Consider the following 15,077-nt stretch of genomic DNA (forward strand, 5'->3'; position numbering starts at 1 on the left):
ATGGAAATGAGGTGGAAATAATGAAGATGATATCGTCCTGGAGTTCTATCGAGACGAATAGAAACAGCATAGAATAATGTTAATAACTGCAAGATGCAACAACTTGGAATACTTCGTTCTTTACCCTGCATGCCTGACGATGGTCGCGATTGATCATTCTCTTTAGTTTTAACATGGCATAAACTGATGGCAAGACACGTGCTCTCTTTGGTCTCTTGGCGGAGAAAGGTATATAAGCTTCACGCGCGCCAGCCTCTCTGACTTCTACATCACCTTTCTACGCAATGTTCTCCAAAATGTGCGTTGATCAATTTCATGGCCTTCTCGCCTGCACCGAAAATATCGCCTCTAGAATGATGTGCCTTTCTTTCCAAAAATTACCAAAGCGACGCCATGTCCAACTGTCTGCTCGAGTCTAAAAGATGGAACTACCGTGTCATGGCTGCCTGTCCAAAACCACTCTCAATGTCTCCGCCTGTCTTCTTCCTCGCGCCTAAAAGGTCAAAAAGTTATCATATGTCTTTGCCTCTCTCCTTCCCTGCGACTCTTCCCGTTGCTTGTTCCAAAACAATCCAAGAAGCACAAGATGTTCCGCGAGGTCGAAAGTGGGCGAAGAAGACACCAAGAAGAACGACAAAACAGCCGATGCTACGGGTCGACAGTGATCAAGCTACATGAATTCGAAAGAGAGCTGCGGTGCTACTACTTCACCACCGCTTTAATACCTTGGTCTCGTTGGGTGGAAACGACCTGATAGGTGTGGGCGGTCACGCAGAGTCATGCGTACGTCTTTTGCGATGTCGATGACGAAAGTAGAACGGAGGTTGTATGAATACAATCGACTGAGCTGCAGTTGCATAGGACCTGCTTTATTTCCTGTATTTCTCTCATGAACTTTTGCAAAGAGTCTCTCTACCCATTGTTATGTGTGTAGCCTCTGGGAGGTGATCAAAAGTTTATAGCGGAGGATGAAAGACGTTATGTCGTCTGCAGTCTCGTATCGCAGAACTGAGGTCGTTTTTATATGATCGTAATCGTGTATTTCCCCTCACCATCGATCGATTCGTACTCCAACCACCACTCGTTCTTGAAGCTATCAAGCTGATTCCAGTCCACGGGTTCTTTCTCACGGAATAGCGTACGAAACATACCCACCCTTCGAAACTGTCCGCGTATGTCTCGCATAGGTACAAGTAGAAGAGCACACAAGTACCCGAGACAGTCGATGAAGAGCGGCATACAATGCAACTGGAACGAGAGCGGCCGGCGATCAAAGTAAAAGTTGTGACTACTCATGCTATTCCATTTGCCGTCGCAGTGAATGTCGAAGTTTTTCTCGGTTCCGAAAGTTGGATGCAGCTCCATAGTTGTCAGGTAGCCGCATAGCTGCATAGTAGCGCCGGTGACGGCACCTGTTCGGTCTCCTGTCGCAGACTGAACTTCCCAACGGATGACGTCGACCAAGCATTGGCCTTCCGCCTGGAAGTACCCATACCACCATATGTGACGATCTGTGCATGCCCATGACCATGAAGGTGCACGGTAGTGAATAGGATCTGCCTCCATTTGGAATATGTAATCCCTTTCACTCTTCTTAGGAGCATACCAAGCCAATCCTTGAACAATGTCATGTCCCCAAAGGCCTGCACAGTACTCTATGTCGAGAAGCTGCTCCATATGCTTTGCGATTCCCGACAGTGCAATCAACTTGTCGCTGCCGAAAGTCAGGTTGCATTGACTATACTCCGCTGTAATCTTTCTCCACAGGCTCCGGAACGAAGTCATGTTAAGCGTAGCGTTCTTATCCGTAGATATATGTGTAAGCTCCTTGCCATCAGTGTACTTTGAGCCAAAGATCTCGATACCTGCAGGATATCTTGTGGATTTCAGCGAATGCTGTATTTCCATGCGACTTGGCAGCCCCGTTGGCCATGTCTCACAGGCTTTCAAGCCGTGACACTCCCAGAACATCTGGGTACCGCAGAAATGTAGGATTCTGGGAGCCAATACTGTTTCTTGAAAGACCCATGCGCGTGAATTTAAAGGCATACGCTCAAAATTCTCAAACCAATAGGCTTTGTTGTATACATGGTAAGTGCCATTCGGATGATCGGTCCACGTAGTCTGAACGACGCAAGGCTCAACAGTCGAAGCTCTTTCACGGAGAAAGCCGGCATCGCTATCGACGGCTATACTGGCAGCGATGTTGAGGAAGCTGTTGCGATACACTTGACTCATGAGACCAGCTTCTTGTGCCCAATCTTCTTTGGAGTCTTGGAAGATGCAGAACGAGTCTATCCATAACAGCTTCATGCCAAGAGATTGCGCAGTGGATATAGCATGCTGAAATGTCTTTGCCAAGTCAGTGACTGACATGCCATCCCTGAAGCGTCCGAATGATTCCGATGTCAACCTAAGTGTTTTGGATTTCCCCCAGCAATGGCTAAGTGTTGCATATTGTGAAGCAGTGCTGTCCAGCTCGGAGGACAGCCGAAGGCGTACTTTGCCGGCTTCTGGGGAGCCGAGTTCGAGGAGACGTGTTGGGCGATATGGAGCAGGCTCGACTACAGAGTGTGATGTTTCGCTGCTTGTGTGCCCGTTCGAGCGAGATGCTGGACATTCGCTGTGGTTTTCTATGCACCCGGCTAACCAAGTTTTTGCACACGTCATACTGGCGTTCCAGTCTAAACAGTCGTATGGTTTCTCATTGTCAGAACTTTTGCCGTCCCCCGTTTCAAATGTCAGCATGTACTGCTCGACCATGACGAGATGAGCCTACCATTTGTGGGCTCGCAGAAGATGTTCCAGTCTTGCATGTAAGGATGTGAAGTTGCTCTAAATTCCAGTAATTTGGCGCTTGTATCTCTGTAAGCACTCAATCTGTACTTCGTTGAAACCTGAACGTCCTCGTAACCTGATGCTGACATGCTCGGAATCTCATCCCAGAAAATGCGACAGAGTTCACATTTCTCGAGAACGGAGCGCTGCAAGCTTTGGACCGAGCCATGGTGCTCAGTGTATCCCGTAAAAAATGAGCCTCTGAAGATATCCAGACAGACATCGCACAGCATAGTCAAGGCCTGCCGGAAGTGACGATCGATCTTGAATTATCAAGGAGTTCAGAATGCGGCTACATCAGTCGATGGCAGGTATGTTGTTACGGGAAGGTGCGTTGTAGTTCGGACGATGTGTATTATTGTTGAGAGAAGGGTAGGAAGGTGCTGATAGCTGCCTAAGCGGGGTCAGCCACATCAAGAAAGCGCAACTGCCCATCCCAGTCTTTCATGTCAACATGCCTTCCTTACTTGAATGCCATAATCCGAACCATTCACCTCCACGGCCCAAGCATTTCATGCATCCGAGCAGACTTCTGTCACTAACCTCTCAAACCTTATACCTAGCGTCTCACGCTCTTGCCTCAGGTTGACACTCCAAACCCACCTTGGCAGCCGCCACCCGTCCACGCCATCGTACGACCCAACACTTCATTTCACAATCAATGCAACAATCACTAATCATTTCCTTTGCCTAGAAAACTGAATACTGGTATACGTAATGATATTCATTGAGGGGTATATTTTACGCTATGCTACGCTACGACAACTACAAGAAAAATCTGTAGCGGGGGGATATATGTTACAGAAAATAGCTCGCTCAGTGCACATTGAAAGTGGGAGGAAACGTGTGTGTGTGTGGGTTTAAAAAGGATGTGATGGAGCCCGCGGAATACTTCCTGCCATCGAGAGAAAAGATCGTGGGACGCCGTCCGTGTTGTTGCTCATTAAGTCTTTACGCGTCCTGTGCGCGAAAGAGGTCCTCCGTTGTGACATTTTGTCATCATCGTCATCTCCTGCCGTTCGGTCCCCATGGTGGTGGCTGCTTTGTGCTGTCTCTCGGAAACAGTCCATAGTTATTGGCGTCTGGCGCCGCGTTGCCCCAATTGCCGACGCTACTTGTTCGTTTACTTCGTGTGGGTTGTCGCGTGATATTCCCGGCCACTTCTTTCCTGTTGATGTTGAAGACGCTCGTAAAGCCAAGAACTTCAGGTCGGTCGAGGTCGAAAGGATCCGATTGCCGGACCGTACGACCAGTTGGCATTGGGGTGAAGAAGTTTGTGGCGGGCCTGCTCGGTCCTGGTTCTCCGAAGAACATGTCAGAGTCGCGAGAGGCGAACGTGGAAGTTGCATCCACGGTCGATAGCGCGTTGAAGCCTGGTAATGCCATGGACGAACGGCGGGTATGGCTTGGGAGCACGGCCTGGCTGGGAGCAGGCGGTGCATAAGGTGGATCTCGGAACGGGTTGTCGGTCGTATAGAATGAGGACACGGGATGTGAGCTCAGGGCCGATACTGAACTTATAGTACGTGTATGATGATGAGTCGGTACTTGAGCCCAAGCTGGCGCAGCTCCAGGTGGGTCCTGGATAGATGCAAAAGGATCTCTGGGTTCCGTGTCGGCAGCAGCAACAGGGACCTGCGGTGTGACAGGCGCGCTTCGAGGATCCGGGTTGAGTACCAACAGCGTACTTTTCGGGTCAGCGAAAGGATTCGGCGAACCTGTATCTTCGACAATCCCTGGAAATCGGTAGTTTGATGAAATGCTGCTTGGTTTCTTCCGGAGCAGATTTCTCTCGCTCTTCTTGCTTGACATGCTGTTACTGGAGCCTGCGCGCTTGACACCGAAGAATCCTTGCGGCTCGCTGGTTGATCGACCTCTGCCATTGGAGTCCCTCGAATACACTGAACCGACGCTGGCTTGCGCAGCGTGGCGTTGGTAGGGATTGCTGATCGGGCCGGATTGGCTTCCTTTAATCCTGGCAACGAATGCGCCCACCCCGCTGGGTATCGTCTTCAACCTGGCCAGGAAACTTGGGCCAGACTCTTGCTTCTCGTTCCATCGCACGGGCCGCGACTTCCGTTTTCGCAAGCAGACGAAGAGCAATACGCTAATCAAGGCCAATCCAGCTACGCCGCCAAAGACACCCCCGATTATGCCTCCTATGTTTCCACCGTTCGCAAAGGTCAACGGGCTGTTGTCGCCAGAATTCCCCTGTTCCGGTGCAATTATGCCAGCCGATCCTCCGGTCGGTGTAGAGTCTACTAGCGAAGTAGTGGGCTGTGGTTCTGCGATAGCCGGCGCTTCTGTCACTGACGGTTGTGCATTCGTGTCGGTTTCTATCGCCAGCGGAGGGCTCGCGTTCGATGTGGCACCTTCGGATATCGCCGGAGCTGTGAAGCGAGCCGGTGCGCGCGAAGATGCAACGAGTGACGTTGGAACAGCTATTTGTTCTGTGTCAGAACTTGTTGGTATGGGACTTGGAGGCGGAGGCGGAGCCGAAGACACCGCCACAGCCACCTGTGAAGCCGCAGCAGCTTGCGAAGACACAGCCAGAGGAACAGCAGCGGCCGGAGAAGACGCTTCCGGTGCCGCTTGAGTTTCTGGCTGCTTCTGAGCCGCTGCCGTTGCACGAGCTGAAGTTGCGAGAGCCAGCGGTGTCACCCGCTCCGAGGATTTAGGGGCCGGGCTACTCGTACCTATCGCGGACGTTGCTGCTGCTTCCGTCGTAGATGTTGTAGGCACTGCGGGGGGCGGCTGTGCTGTCTGTTGGGCAGACGTAGTCGGCGCTGGTGCCGGTGCCGTCGAAGAGGGAGGAGGTGGTGGAGGCGGTGCTTGGCTGGTGCTGGTCTCTATCTTGGGTGCCGCCTCAACGGTCGTGGACGAAGTGACTTGGGGAGGGGCGGCGGCTGCGGATGTTGCTGGAGTCGTCGAGGTTGTAAGGGCCGTTCGGGCCCGAGAACGAGTACATCGTCTCCCGTTTACCGTCGTAATGGACTCTTGAGGGGTGGCCATGCGAGCAGTAGCTCATGGAAAGAAACGCCAACAAGGGCTCAGAAAGAGAGACGAAGAGAAGGGATACAAGGCGCCGCGGACGCTTTGTGCATATTAAACTGGGAAATTGGAGTTTACCGCTACGTGATGCTGAATGAATGGTTGACGAAGAGAGGTGTTAGTAGGCGTTCGAAGAACGGCCGGGTGGTAGTCAACCGTTGGCACAGTATGGTGCGCTTGTATCCGTCTGAAACGCGGGCGGCTTCACATCGCGCTTCGAACAATGCACATGAAGCGCGCTGAGCCTCGCACACTTGAGCGGCACTGGCCTGGCCGTCTCAGCCGACTGCCGTGCCGCCCGACAAAGCACTCTGACAGCCATTCTTGCGGACGCGATGACATAGGTGACGATGCGCGATGGGGTTGGATAGAGTGTAGTGTTGGAGGCTGGTGCTGGTGTTGCGCACCTGGCGGGCAGGCGTCCTCAGCACGTGACTGACCACCAAAAGCAACTCGAAGATGGAAAATACTTCTGTTCGACCTCTCGCACCTTCCAAATCGCTGAGAGGCATCTTCCTAGTCTGCCTTGTCATCCCATGATTCATTTGGCCCCAGTGGCACCACTTGACAGTCGCCTTCGGGGTAATGCATGAACGTGCTCTTAGAGTTTAGGTGGCTACGCCGCGCGTGGCTTGCGGAGAGGAACTGTCACAATACTCATATCTGGTTTTCCTGAAGTTTGATATAATGCGTCAATATCGCATGCTCGCGCAAAGCTCTAGCAGAGAGTCGCTGGTGGGTGTGGAGACGTTGTTGCGTTGGGTGCGCACGTCCGGTTTGAAGATCCGCGGCCCTCGCTCGACTTCGACATCCATCGCCGATTCCATCACGCCCCTAAGCATCACGGTCCTCGTACCACGACCCTGTGATAATGTTCAGCTTCAGCGGTGAGTGTTCTTCTTATTGGTTTGTTCTTGGTCCATCGCTGTCGTCTCTTCGTCTCGCGCAGAGGTCTTGTCTGCCCGCTCGAAGTGGACCTCGGGAGTCTACGCCAATCACATCATCTCGAAGCTTGGTTTACGATGGCATCTGAAATGGCCTTCCAAATCCGCATACGTGTTTTCTTTCTTCTCGGGTTCAGCTGCTTGTTGTGGTAGCTACTTGGCATGCTTCTGTCAGTCAAGTGGGTATATATTCCACACATGTTTCGTCTGAGACGTGCGGCGCACGTGCAATATTGTTGCTGATATAGGACAACTTGTTCATAGGCAACCTACTTGCGGGGCAGCATGATACGCAGAAACAGAGGTCGCCACCCTCGAAACCGACACCCGTCAAGTTTCCTTCCCTTGAGCCGCCCGAGCCGTCAATAAACACGTTGCCAGCCACCTGGACCCAACCAGAAGCAAGGATATCAGAGCACTTTTTGCGACTCAAGAAGCCGTCTGATGTGAGTGAAGAGACCTTGGCCCTGTTGAATGTCACGTTTCAGCCCCAATGTGACTTGGAAACATTATTGTCATCCTTGCCAAACAACGCAGAGTCGTTCCTGCCCCCAACCTCCTGGTTAGAATCACCGGGAGAGAACGACGCCGGAACCAGTCCTGATACCCCGGCCACACTCTTGAGCAACGGCAGAAGGGTACCAGATCAGAGAGAGTTCCATGTCCGAGCGAGAGAACTGTTCTTCAAGAATGCTGATGCTTACTCAACACTTACGCGCAAGAGTGTTGGAGATCAACCACAGCTTCGACTAGCGCATTTCCGAAAGTTCTGGGAAGGTCTTGACAACTTGGCTTATTACTGGGATACCTCACTAGACGAATATCTTCCGCCAGTGCAAGAAGCTGGCAGTGCTAGCGGGGAGGCAGTGGTTTCAAGCTCCCCGCAAGAGTCCACAGATGCCCAAAGTCAGGACGCCAAACGTGAAACTGATTCGAATCGAATATCCACAGCGAGGCCAGGGTCTCGCACGCCTGAAGAAGAGGAACCTCGCAAGAAGGCCAAGGTTGAAGATGCTGAAAGTGGACATCGACCAGCCGAGGTCCAAGGCGCCAATGGCTCCAGCGCCGCACCAGTGAGTGCACGTGTGCCGTCAAATACTCCAAACCGCATACTACCAGCTCGGGCTGCACCACCCAAGGCCCCTTGGGCTGTGAATATGGAGTCTCAGAACAAGGTAGTTGATCTCTCAAACGGGTCTTACCGAGGCTATCGTATCGGGAGTGGTGCCGAGATGCCTGATCAGTACCGCATTGATTGCGTGCGTGCTTTCATAGAGCCGATTGCATGGGCTTTTGGTGTGACACTCTCACCACACCGCCGTCCTCCCGTCCTCACAATTGAGCACATTAGATTTCCTGTTCGCATGAGCTCTGTCGCTTGGCAAGCACCTCAGGATAGGGCTAAGGCCAGGCATGGCTATATGGAAGGTCCGGTATTGGGGATACAATGCAGGGCAGACGTTGGCTTTGGACTGACAGGAAACCTGAAGAAGCAATCTAATCTTGATGCTGTGCGCGAGTTAGGTGGGTTGCTTTTGCTGGCACAAGAGAGAGCTAGAGAGGGGAAAGCTGAACGAAGAGGTGGCGAGGATAGATGGTGGACAACAAAGGAGCGGTGGGGTGGAGGACCCGGGGGCGAGGTTGGCGAAACAACTGGGGCGATCGAAATACTGTCCAAAGATGCAGCGTCCAGACCTGAAGCAAAACCCACCGACAGGAATCGTGACGGATCCAAGGCTCGCCGCAGGCCGTCACCAGCAGAGATTTGGAAAACGTTGCGACCTGGAAACCCACTGTGGGATCCAAAAGTGACCTACAAGGCCATCGGCAAAGACAAGAGTGTTGAGTGGGACGATGTAAGGCTTCGTACTACAGCTCTAGGAAGCTCATTCCGCTGATCCGACAATCTAGGTCTTCATGGTATCGTCATTGAACCACCACATCAGCCTGTTAAAGCTACGCATACATCCGGCTTATCTTGAGTACATCACCGAAAGTAGACTGCCCAAAGAAGCGCCAACAGACTCCGACTGGTTTTCCCCAAAACTGCAAAGAACAAGATGGTTCGATCTGTTCAACGTTGATGACCGTACTGAGGCGATGAGAGGCATCTGGGGGGTAATGGCCTATCTCATGCGCTCAGATAAGACTGATCACGCTGATTCCGCTGGTATTGCTACCAAACAGTGATAGTTCGCTGTCACCGGTGTGGCTCTTACTGAAGGGACTGAATGACCAATATGGGACGATGTGGACTTGTGAACCTCAAGCCCCGAGGTCTATACTAGAATCCCATCACTTCCAAAGACCGGAGATGCTCGGGGCGTCTGGGATAGCGTACAATTCTTCTACCTATTCACGACCTAAATTGTCCCCGAAACTATCCTGTTCGGTTTCCCACTGTTCAAGTCATTTACATGAAACGCTGAGCTAGATCCAAGAAGGCCAACTTGTTTGGTGTCACAATCAGTCTAGAGCTACACCTTTGCTGCGCTTGCTCCGCGACCGATTCTGACCTGGACGAAGTATCGTTGCGATTGTGATACTAGCAAAACATTTCTCTTCGTGGTAAGTCATTTCTCCAACGCACTCAAAGCTGCACAGCAAGATACACAAGATATTGCGCAACGATGCGGGCATCTTTTTCTCAAACTCGCGTCGGGCTAACCAATCCCTGCACACCAAAGCATAGCCGCCCAAGACGGCAAAGCTAATGCAACGAGGCCACAACGTGACTGGCGCGTTGTGTTTCTTCCACAATTACACGCACATCTCTATTGCCGTTGGTCGAAACTTAGCGTTTGAACGACCAATGGCGCAATCTTCTAGTGCGACCGTGTCACTAAGAATATCGACGTTCCTCCACCAACAATCTTGACTAAGCTCCGCCTCGTTCGGTAGAACTGTGGCGTTTTTAGCCAGTCTGTACCCAAGGGGCGCCTGACGCAGCCATGTAAGGCGCCTGTCAGATTTCGACGTATCTTTCCGCTTGATGGTAGCTCGAATGCTGTTGGGCCGCACGAGGCCTACGACCATCGACTGATGTGCAGCACCACCCTGGACCCACTCATCCCCAACAGCACGTCTACGACCTCCAAGAAATGCTCACAAGCTTCAATTTGTTACACTGAATCGGCGTCTCTTCCCAAGTAGAGGTCGTATCAACAAATAGCATGTGATGGAGGAAGCTCCATCACACACCTACGACCACTTCCCGTTACAAGCGAGTTTGCACAAAAGCTGCAACTTGCCAGTAACAGTGGGAGAACTCAGCATAGCAATCTATCACATCCCCTTCCAGTTAAGCTACGCCACGCGCTATGTTGACCCCGGTCCCTGGTCCAATGCGGCCGCACACATGGTGCGAATCTCGAGCATCGATCCGTAAACCGGGTTTGCAGGCAAGTGAGATGTACCTATGTACCTAGGTACCTTACAGAAGCAGCAACACCCGGGGTCGGACCGCTTCTCACATAATCTTCACGATGTATTATATGCAGCAATCACCAGCGCAGCCCGTCGGAAGCAACAGTGCCATCAACAAACATATTCGGCTCAAACGAGGAAATTTTGACAGCTGGTCACGACACAAGCTGGGACGGAATGGCGCTCCATAGTCAGGAACGCTCCAATGACCGATCAACCTCCCTAGCGACGCCTCCACCGGGCAAGAGTAACAGTGGCTTGAAAGCCTACGACGATGAGCAAGACAGAGCGGTCAGCAGTCCAGTCTACCGAACACGCCCTGGCCCTTCGTCTTCTCCACTGCAGCGAGTCCCAGCCTTCCATGCGGCCGCCTGATCTATATAAGTCTGCATGCATGACTTGGATAGACGGCATCGAAGTCGACAAACTCCACCACTTGCTTACTACAATTTACCCATCATCGCAACTCAGCCCCAAAGTCAGCACGCCTTATTCCGTCTCCCTACCCTTGCCGATACGATCGATTGCCTTGCAGCTTCCCAGATCTATCAGCCCCACTTGCCAATATCACGTCCTGTTGTTCGATTGTCGGTATATAAAAGCATATACCCATCGTCTCAACATCTCGACATCCCAAGTACTCACTCCTCCCACACTTCACACTCCAAACCTTCCCTCCCAATCCCACATACCCCCACCACCACCATCACCATGTTCACCAAGACCATCCTCCTCTTCACCTCCCTCCTCCCCACCCTCATCACCGCAGCGGACACCAAATCCTCCACCGTCAACCCCGAACTAAACGCCGCCCTCCGCATGGCCGCCACAAACTTCGACCGCAATGCTCTTCTCCCTGCCGATGAAGACTGGTACTTCGACTTCGACTCCAGTAAAGACTACGACTCGCCCACCGGCGCTGTCATCAACGCCAATGCTGCTAGCTTCCCTGCTCTCACTGGCCTCGGTTCCAGCATGGCTCTTCTCAAGCTGGCTCCCTGCGGCATGCTGCCACCGCATCTGCACCCTAGGGCTACCAACTTGGTCACTGCTATCACGGGTAACACGACGACATACATGATTGGCGAGAATGGTGTCAAGACACGCAAGGTGGATATGATCCCCATGCGTGTAACTATCTTCCCACAGGGAAGTCTGCATATGATGCAGAACAATGGTATGTCTTCCACACTCCCTTAACATTCCTGTCTATCTATTGCTTGATCGGGTATGCGGCTCTCAGCCTCACGGTCTGAGCAACGGCCCTTGCATCTTACCCGGTCTTGATTACATGCACATCTTACTAACAACACCAACCCACAGACTGCGAACCCGCCCTCCTCCTCAGCGCACTCAACAGCGACGACAGCGGCACCCTCAACATCCTGCCCAGCCTCTGGTCCGTCCCTCAAGACGTCATCAGCGCTGGCTTCGGCGACGCGTCTTTCAACCCCGCCAGTATCGGTGAAATGATCCCTGAAGTGGGCACTGGAGCTATTATCGGATCCGCGGAGTGCAAGAAGAAGTGCAATATCCAGATGTAAGGCTTCCAGTCGAAGTTGATGTTGGTGGAGACTAGGGCTGTGCCGTGCCGGCTACTATTGCTGCTGCTGCGGCAGTAGCGCGTGTGGCGCAGACGGCTGCAACGGCTTTCTTTCTTTTTCTTTCTTCCACGCTTTTGGCTTCTTCTGTTGTTTCAGTGGGGATAATGTTTTCGCATTCGCTTTGCCCTTGCGTTTGCATGCTGTGGTTTGTGGTCTTGCTGGTTTCTTGGGTTCGATGTTAAACATGATGTCATGATGCATGCATACCGAGATATGACAGAAAAGAACAACAATAAAAAGCTTCGTGTTTTCTGCATACCAAACAACTTCATCTTGCTTCCTTCCGTCCTGGTTAGATCGTGCAGCGATCGTGCATGTAGATCATGAGACCGTGTTGCGGGCCGTCACCCCGCCCTGGTAGTGGGGACCTCGCCGACATAGCCAAGTTGATGTGTAAGGCGCCCGGTGCAAGCAAGGGTATTCCATCGGGGCCATGAGTGCGTTGGCCCTCCATGGCATTGGAGACACGACTTAACCGATGAAAGCCTAAAGACTGATGTCTTGTATAATAGCCGCCGTGGCTTGCCTGTACCGATGGGCCGGTCCACACGTGGAGAAACGGGTCAGCGTCTGGACCACGACGTGAGAGCTAGATGCTTTCTCACCCCCACAGTAAGCGTAGATTTGATGACGCATCGCTGGTAGCCGCATGCAAGTCAGATATAAGTAAGACATACTGCTCCTTCGTGGTAATGTTTCTACCTAGTTGGGCTGTCACCCGCGGGCGGGCCGCTGCTGGGTGCCCTGGTGGCATGATATATCCTACGACCTCGGCGAACTACGACTGGCTTGACAGAGAAGGTAGGAATGAGTTAGAGAGAATGTAGCACTTGGAGCGATGGGCACTGGCGGATTAAAGCAGGTCTATTACTGAACTGCTCCTTCCTCGGTCGGAATCTCTAAGGCATCATTTTTCTTTACTAGATCGATGTATGTCTGCAGGCTATAATATTCGAGACTAACACCTCACTTTAGATATTATAGAAGAGAACCACGATAAAAGACTTTGTGCTTTCTATCCTCTAGTTAACTCTATTATACGATCTTTCTTTTCAGGTCTTATAATAGATCTGTGTTAAATACTAGTAGGCGATACACCATCTACATAAGTCGTTCCTACTAGTCTAGTATATATATTAGTACTCTGTATTCTGTTTAACTTTCTGCAACCCTCTTGTGTTGAAGTCCCGATCTTGCGCAAACACCAGTTCAACTTCATTATCTACATTGACTCGAATTCCAACGCTTTCACTTAGAGTCTTGGCGGAGTCGATTCCGACGCCAACGTAACCCAAATGATCTGGTCTTTTGGACTGGAGCGCAAGTGCAAGTAGTTCAGCTCCGGAGTTCCAAGCCGTTGAGGCCGAGCCAGTGGCGAATGTATATAGCATGTAGCCAATAGTGACAACACAGTACAGAAGCAGCACCGTCATGGATAGATATACAGACGTCGATCGCATCCCATAGCCGTAGCCATACTGTGTGGCAAAGAACTCGTAAGGGGTGTAGTCTTCGATGTTTTCCTCCGGTGGGTACTCAGAGAAAAAGGAAGCTTCCAGCCATTTCGACTTCTTCATGGATACCGACGTTGGTACCTTGGCGATCCAGATCACCAGAGCTGCAGCTAGTGCACCTTCTAGACCCAAGCTGCCGAGTTGTGTCGTCCCGAGTATTCCCACAAGGGCCGAATAGAACTTCGCGCTTTGCATTGGGTGATCACCAGCAATATCCAGCGTGATCTTCCGGTGTGCGGATTGCTCCATTGTTGATGATTGGCCAGTATCGACCAGTGTGAATGCTTCGTTGTAGCGCATTTGCGCCTTGCCAGAGCTCCAATATGCAGAAAGTGAACATGCTGTTACAGAGGCGGTCACAGCAGGATCTTTACTTTCGACCATTGACGACAGCAGACCAGGCTGGACCAGTGTGGACTGATTCCACATTTCACTCGTCCTGCCCTGGAAGAACACTACGAGCAACGGGTGATCTGCTGGCTCTGGTGATGAGATCCAGACCGGACTGAAGTAGACAGCAGTGGAGTGATTCTCACCCCCTCCATATGTGGAGGCGGAAAGTTCGACAGTATCCGATACTTTGGAGATCAAGGTGGGAAGATCCGGCATTAGTGATGTCCAAGGCCAGGGGTAATACCAATCGCTGCTGTTATTGATGTCGAAAAAGGATCCCCAGCACTGCGCCCCTACAACTGGGTGTGCAGCCTCCACGATTAGCGTCGTGTTTCCTATGCCCTTTAGGTCCGATTGATCAGCTATAACCTCCGTCGGGATCGTGACATTTGCCTCTCGAAGCACTGTACCCCCGGTTTTGTCGGGGTTGCGCACATCGTTGGACCACCGTAGGAGTCGTTTTAAGTTCGATAATCTCCGGGAAAAATGAAGAATGGTATTTGACCCATAAGAACTGCCACGTTCGTATCTGTCGGAGTACCATAAGGTTGAATTCAGCCCTTGAATATCACTGCTTGTAGTTCAGTACTCGATGTTATTTTGGGCCAAGGTACGTACGAGTCAAATTTTGAGATGGGAATTTTAGAAGGATACGAAGCTTCGTCAGATGCTACTCCCCAGAGTTGGCTGTGTGAAGGAGTGCGTGGAACGCCCGCACGTGGGATCATGAGAACAGCGCTTGAAGGTCCAACCAGCGCTGTCAAAGCGAACAAGAGGGGCATGGCGACCACGAAGATTGTCTTTCGCCATCCTTGGAGTGCACGAGATCGAAAGAGGGAGAAGAAATCCAGTGACCATAGATAAGACAATTGAGTCGGCTGCATAGCGCCTGATAAAGTGCCGAATGGAACAAGGCCGTTAATAAGACCTGCACGAATAATGCTAAGTAGAACCTCGACGATTGAAGCCTGCATAAGTAACTCGTGGAGCTTTGCTGCAAATTGCAATTCAGTTGAGTAATCGTTCTGTTCATTGACCCAATAATTCGTCCATTGGAATACCAGCAGTAGGATGGCGCCAGAAAGAGGAACAACGTGCAGTAACGCATGCACTGCGGCGACTGCCCTGTTGTAGTGAATGGCTACTTTGCGACGTTCGGTATTCCGGTTCCAACGAGAGCCCATACATCGAGAGAACGTCGAGGAAGCGGATTGAAACCGAAACTGTCGCATGAGATGGCGACGCTTTACCTGCGATGGGGCGGAGTTGTCTTCCAATTCGACTACATTCGCATTGTGACTGTTATC

General features: G+C 51.7%; 3 protein-coding genes across 3 annotated transcripts; 2 read left to right on the top strand and 1 right to left on the bottom strand.

Annotated features, from left to right (window-relative positions):
• Window positions 1-3,843: 3,843 nt before the first annotated feature.
• On the bottom strand, window positions 3,844-5,162 carry J4E88_009128 (uncharacterized protein; the record flags this gene model as incomplete). Its single annotated transcript, XM_049402733.1, has 2 exons — window positions 3,844-5,096; window positions 5,153-5,162. The coding sequence occupies 2 exons, from the start codon at window positions 5,160-5,162 to the stop codon at window positions 3,844-3,846; spliced, it is 1,263 nt and encodes a 420-aa protein (XP_049251588.1).
• A 1,869-nt stretch (window positions 5,163-7,031) lies between these two features.
• On the top strand, window positions 7,032-9,023 carry J4E88_009129 (uncharacterized protein; the record flags this gene model as incomplete). Its single annotated transcript, XM_049402734.1, has 3 exons — window positions 7,032-7,038; window positions 7,098-8,689; window positions 8,745-9,023. 3 exons carry the CDS (start codon window positions 7,032-7,034, stop codon window positions 9,021-9,023), a joined length of 1,878 nt encoding a protein of 625 aa, XP_049251589.1.
• A 1,947-nt stretch (window positions 9,024-10,970) lies between these two features.
• J4E88_009130 (uncharacterized protein) lies at window positions 10,971-11,803 on the top strand (the record flags this gene model as incomplete). Its single annotated transcript, XM_049402735.1, has 2 exons — window positions 10,971-11,436; window positions 11,583-11,803. The coding sequence occupies 2 exons, from the start codon at window positions 10,971-10,973 to the stop codon at window positions 11,801-11,803; spliced, it is 687 nt and encodes a 228-aa protein (XP_049251590.1).
• Window positions 11,804-15,077: the final 3,274 nt, after the last annotated feature.

Source organism: Alternaria novae-zelandiae (genome assembly GCF_023758075.1).
Source record: "Alternaria novae-zelandiae strain BMP 2774 chromosome Unknown scaffold_22, whole genome shotgun sequence".
Lineage (NCBI taxonomy): Eukaryota > Fungi > Ascomycota > Dothideomycetes > Pleosporales > Pleosporaceae > Alternaria > Alternaria novae-zelandiae.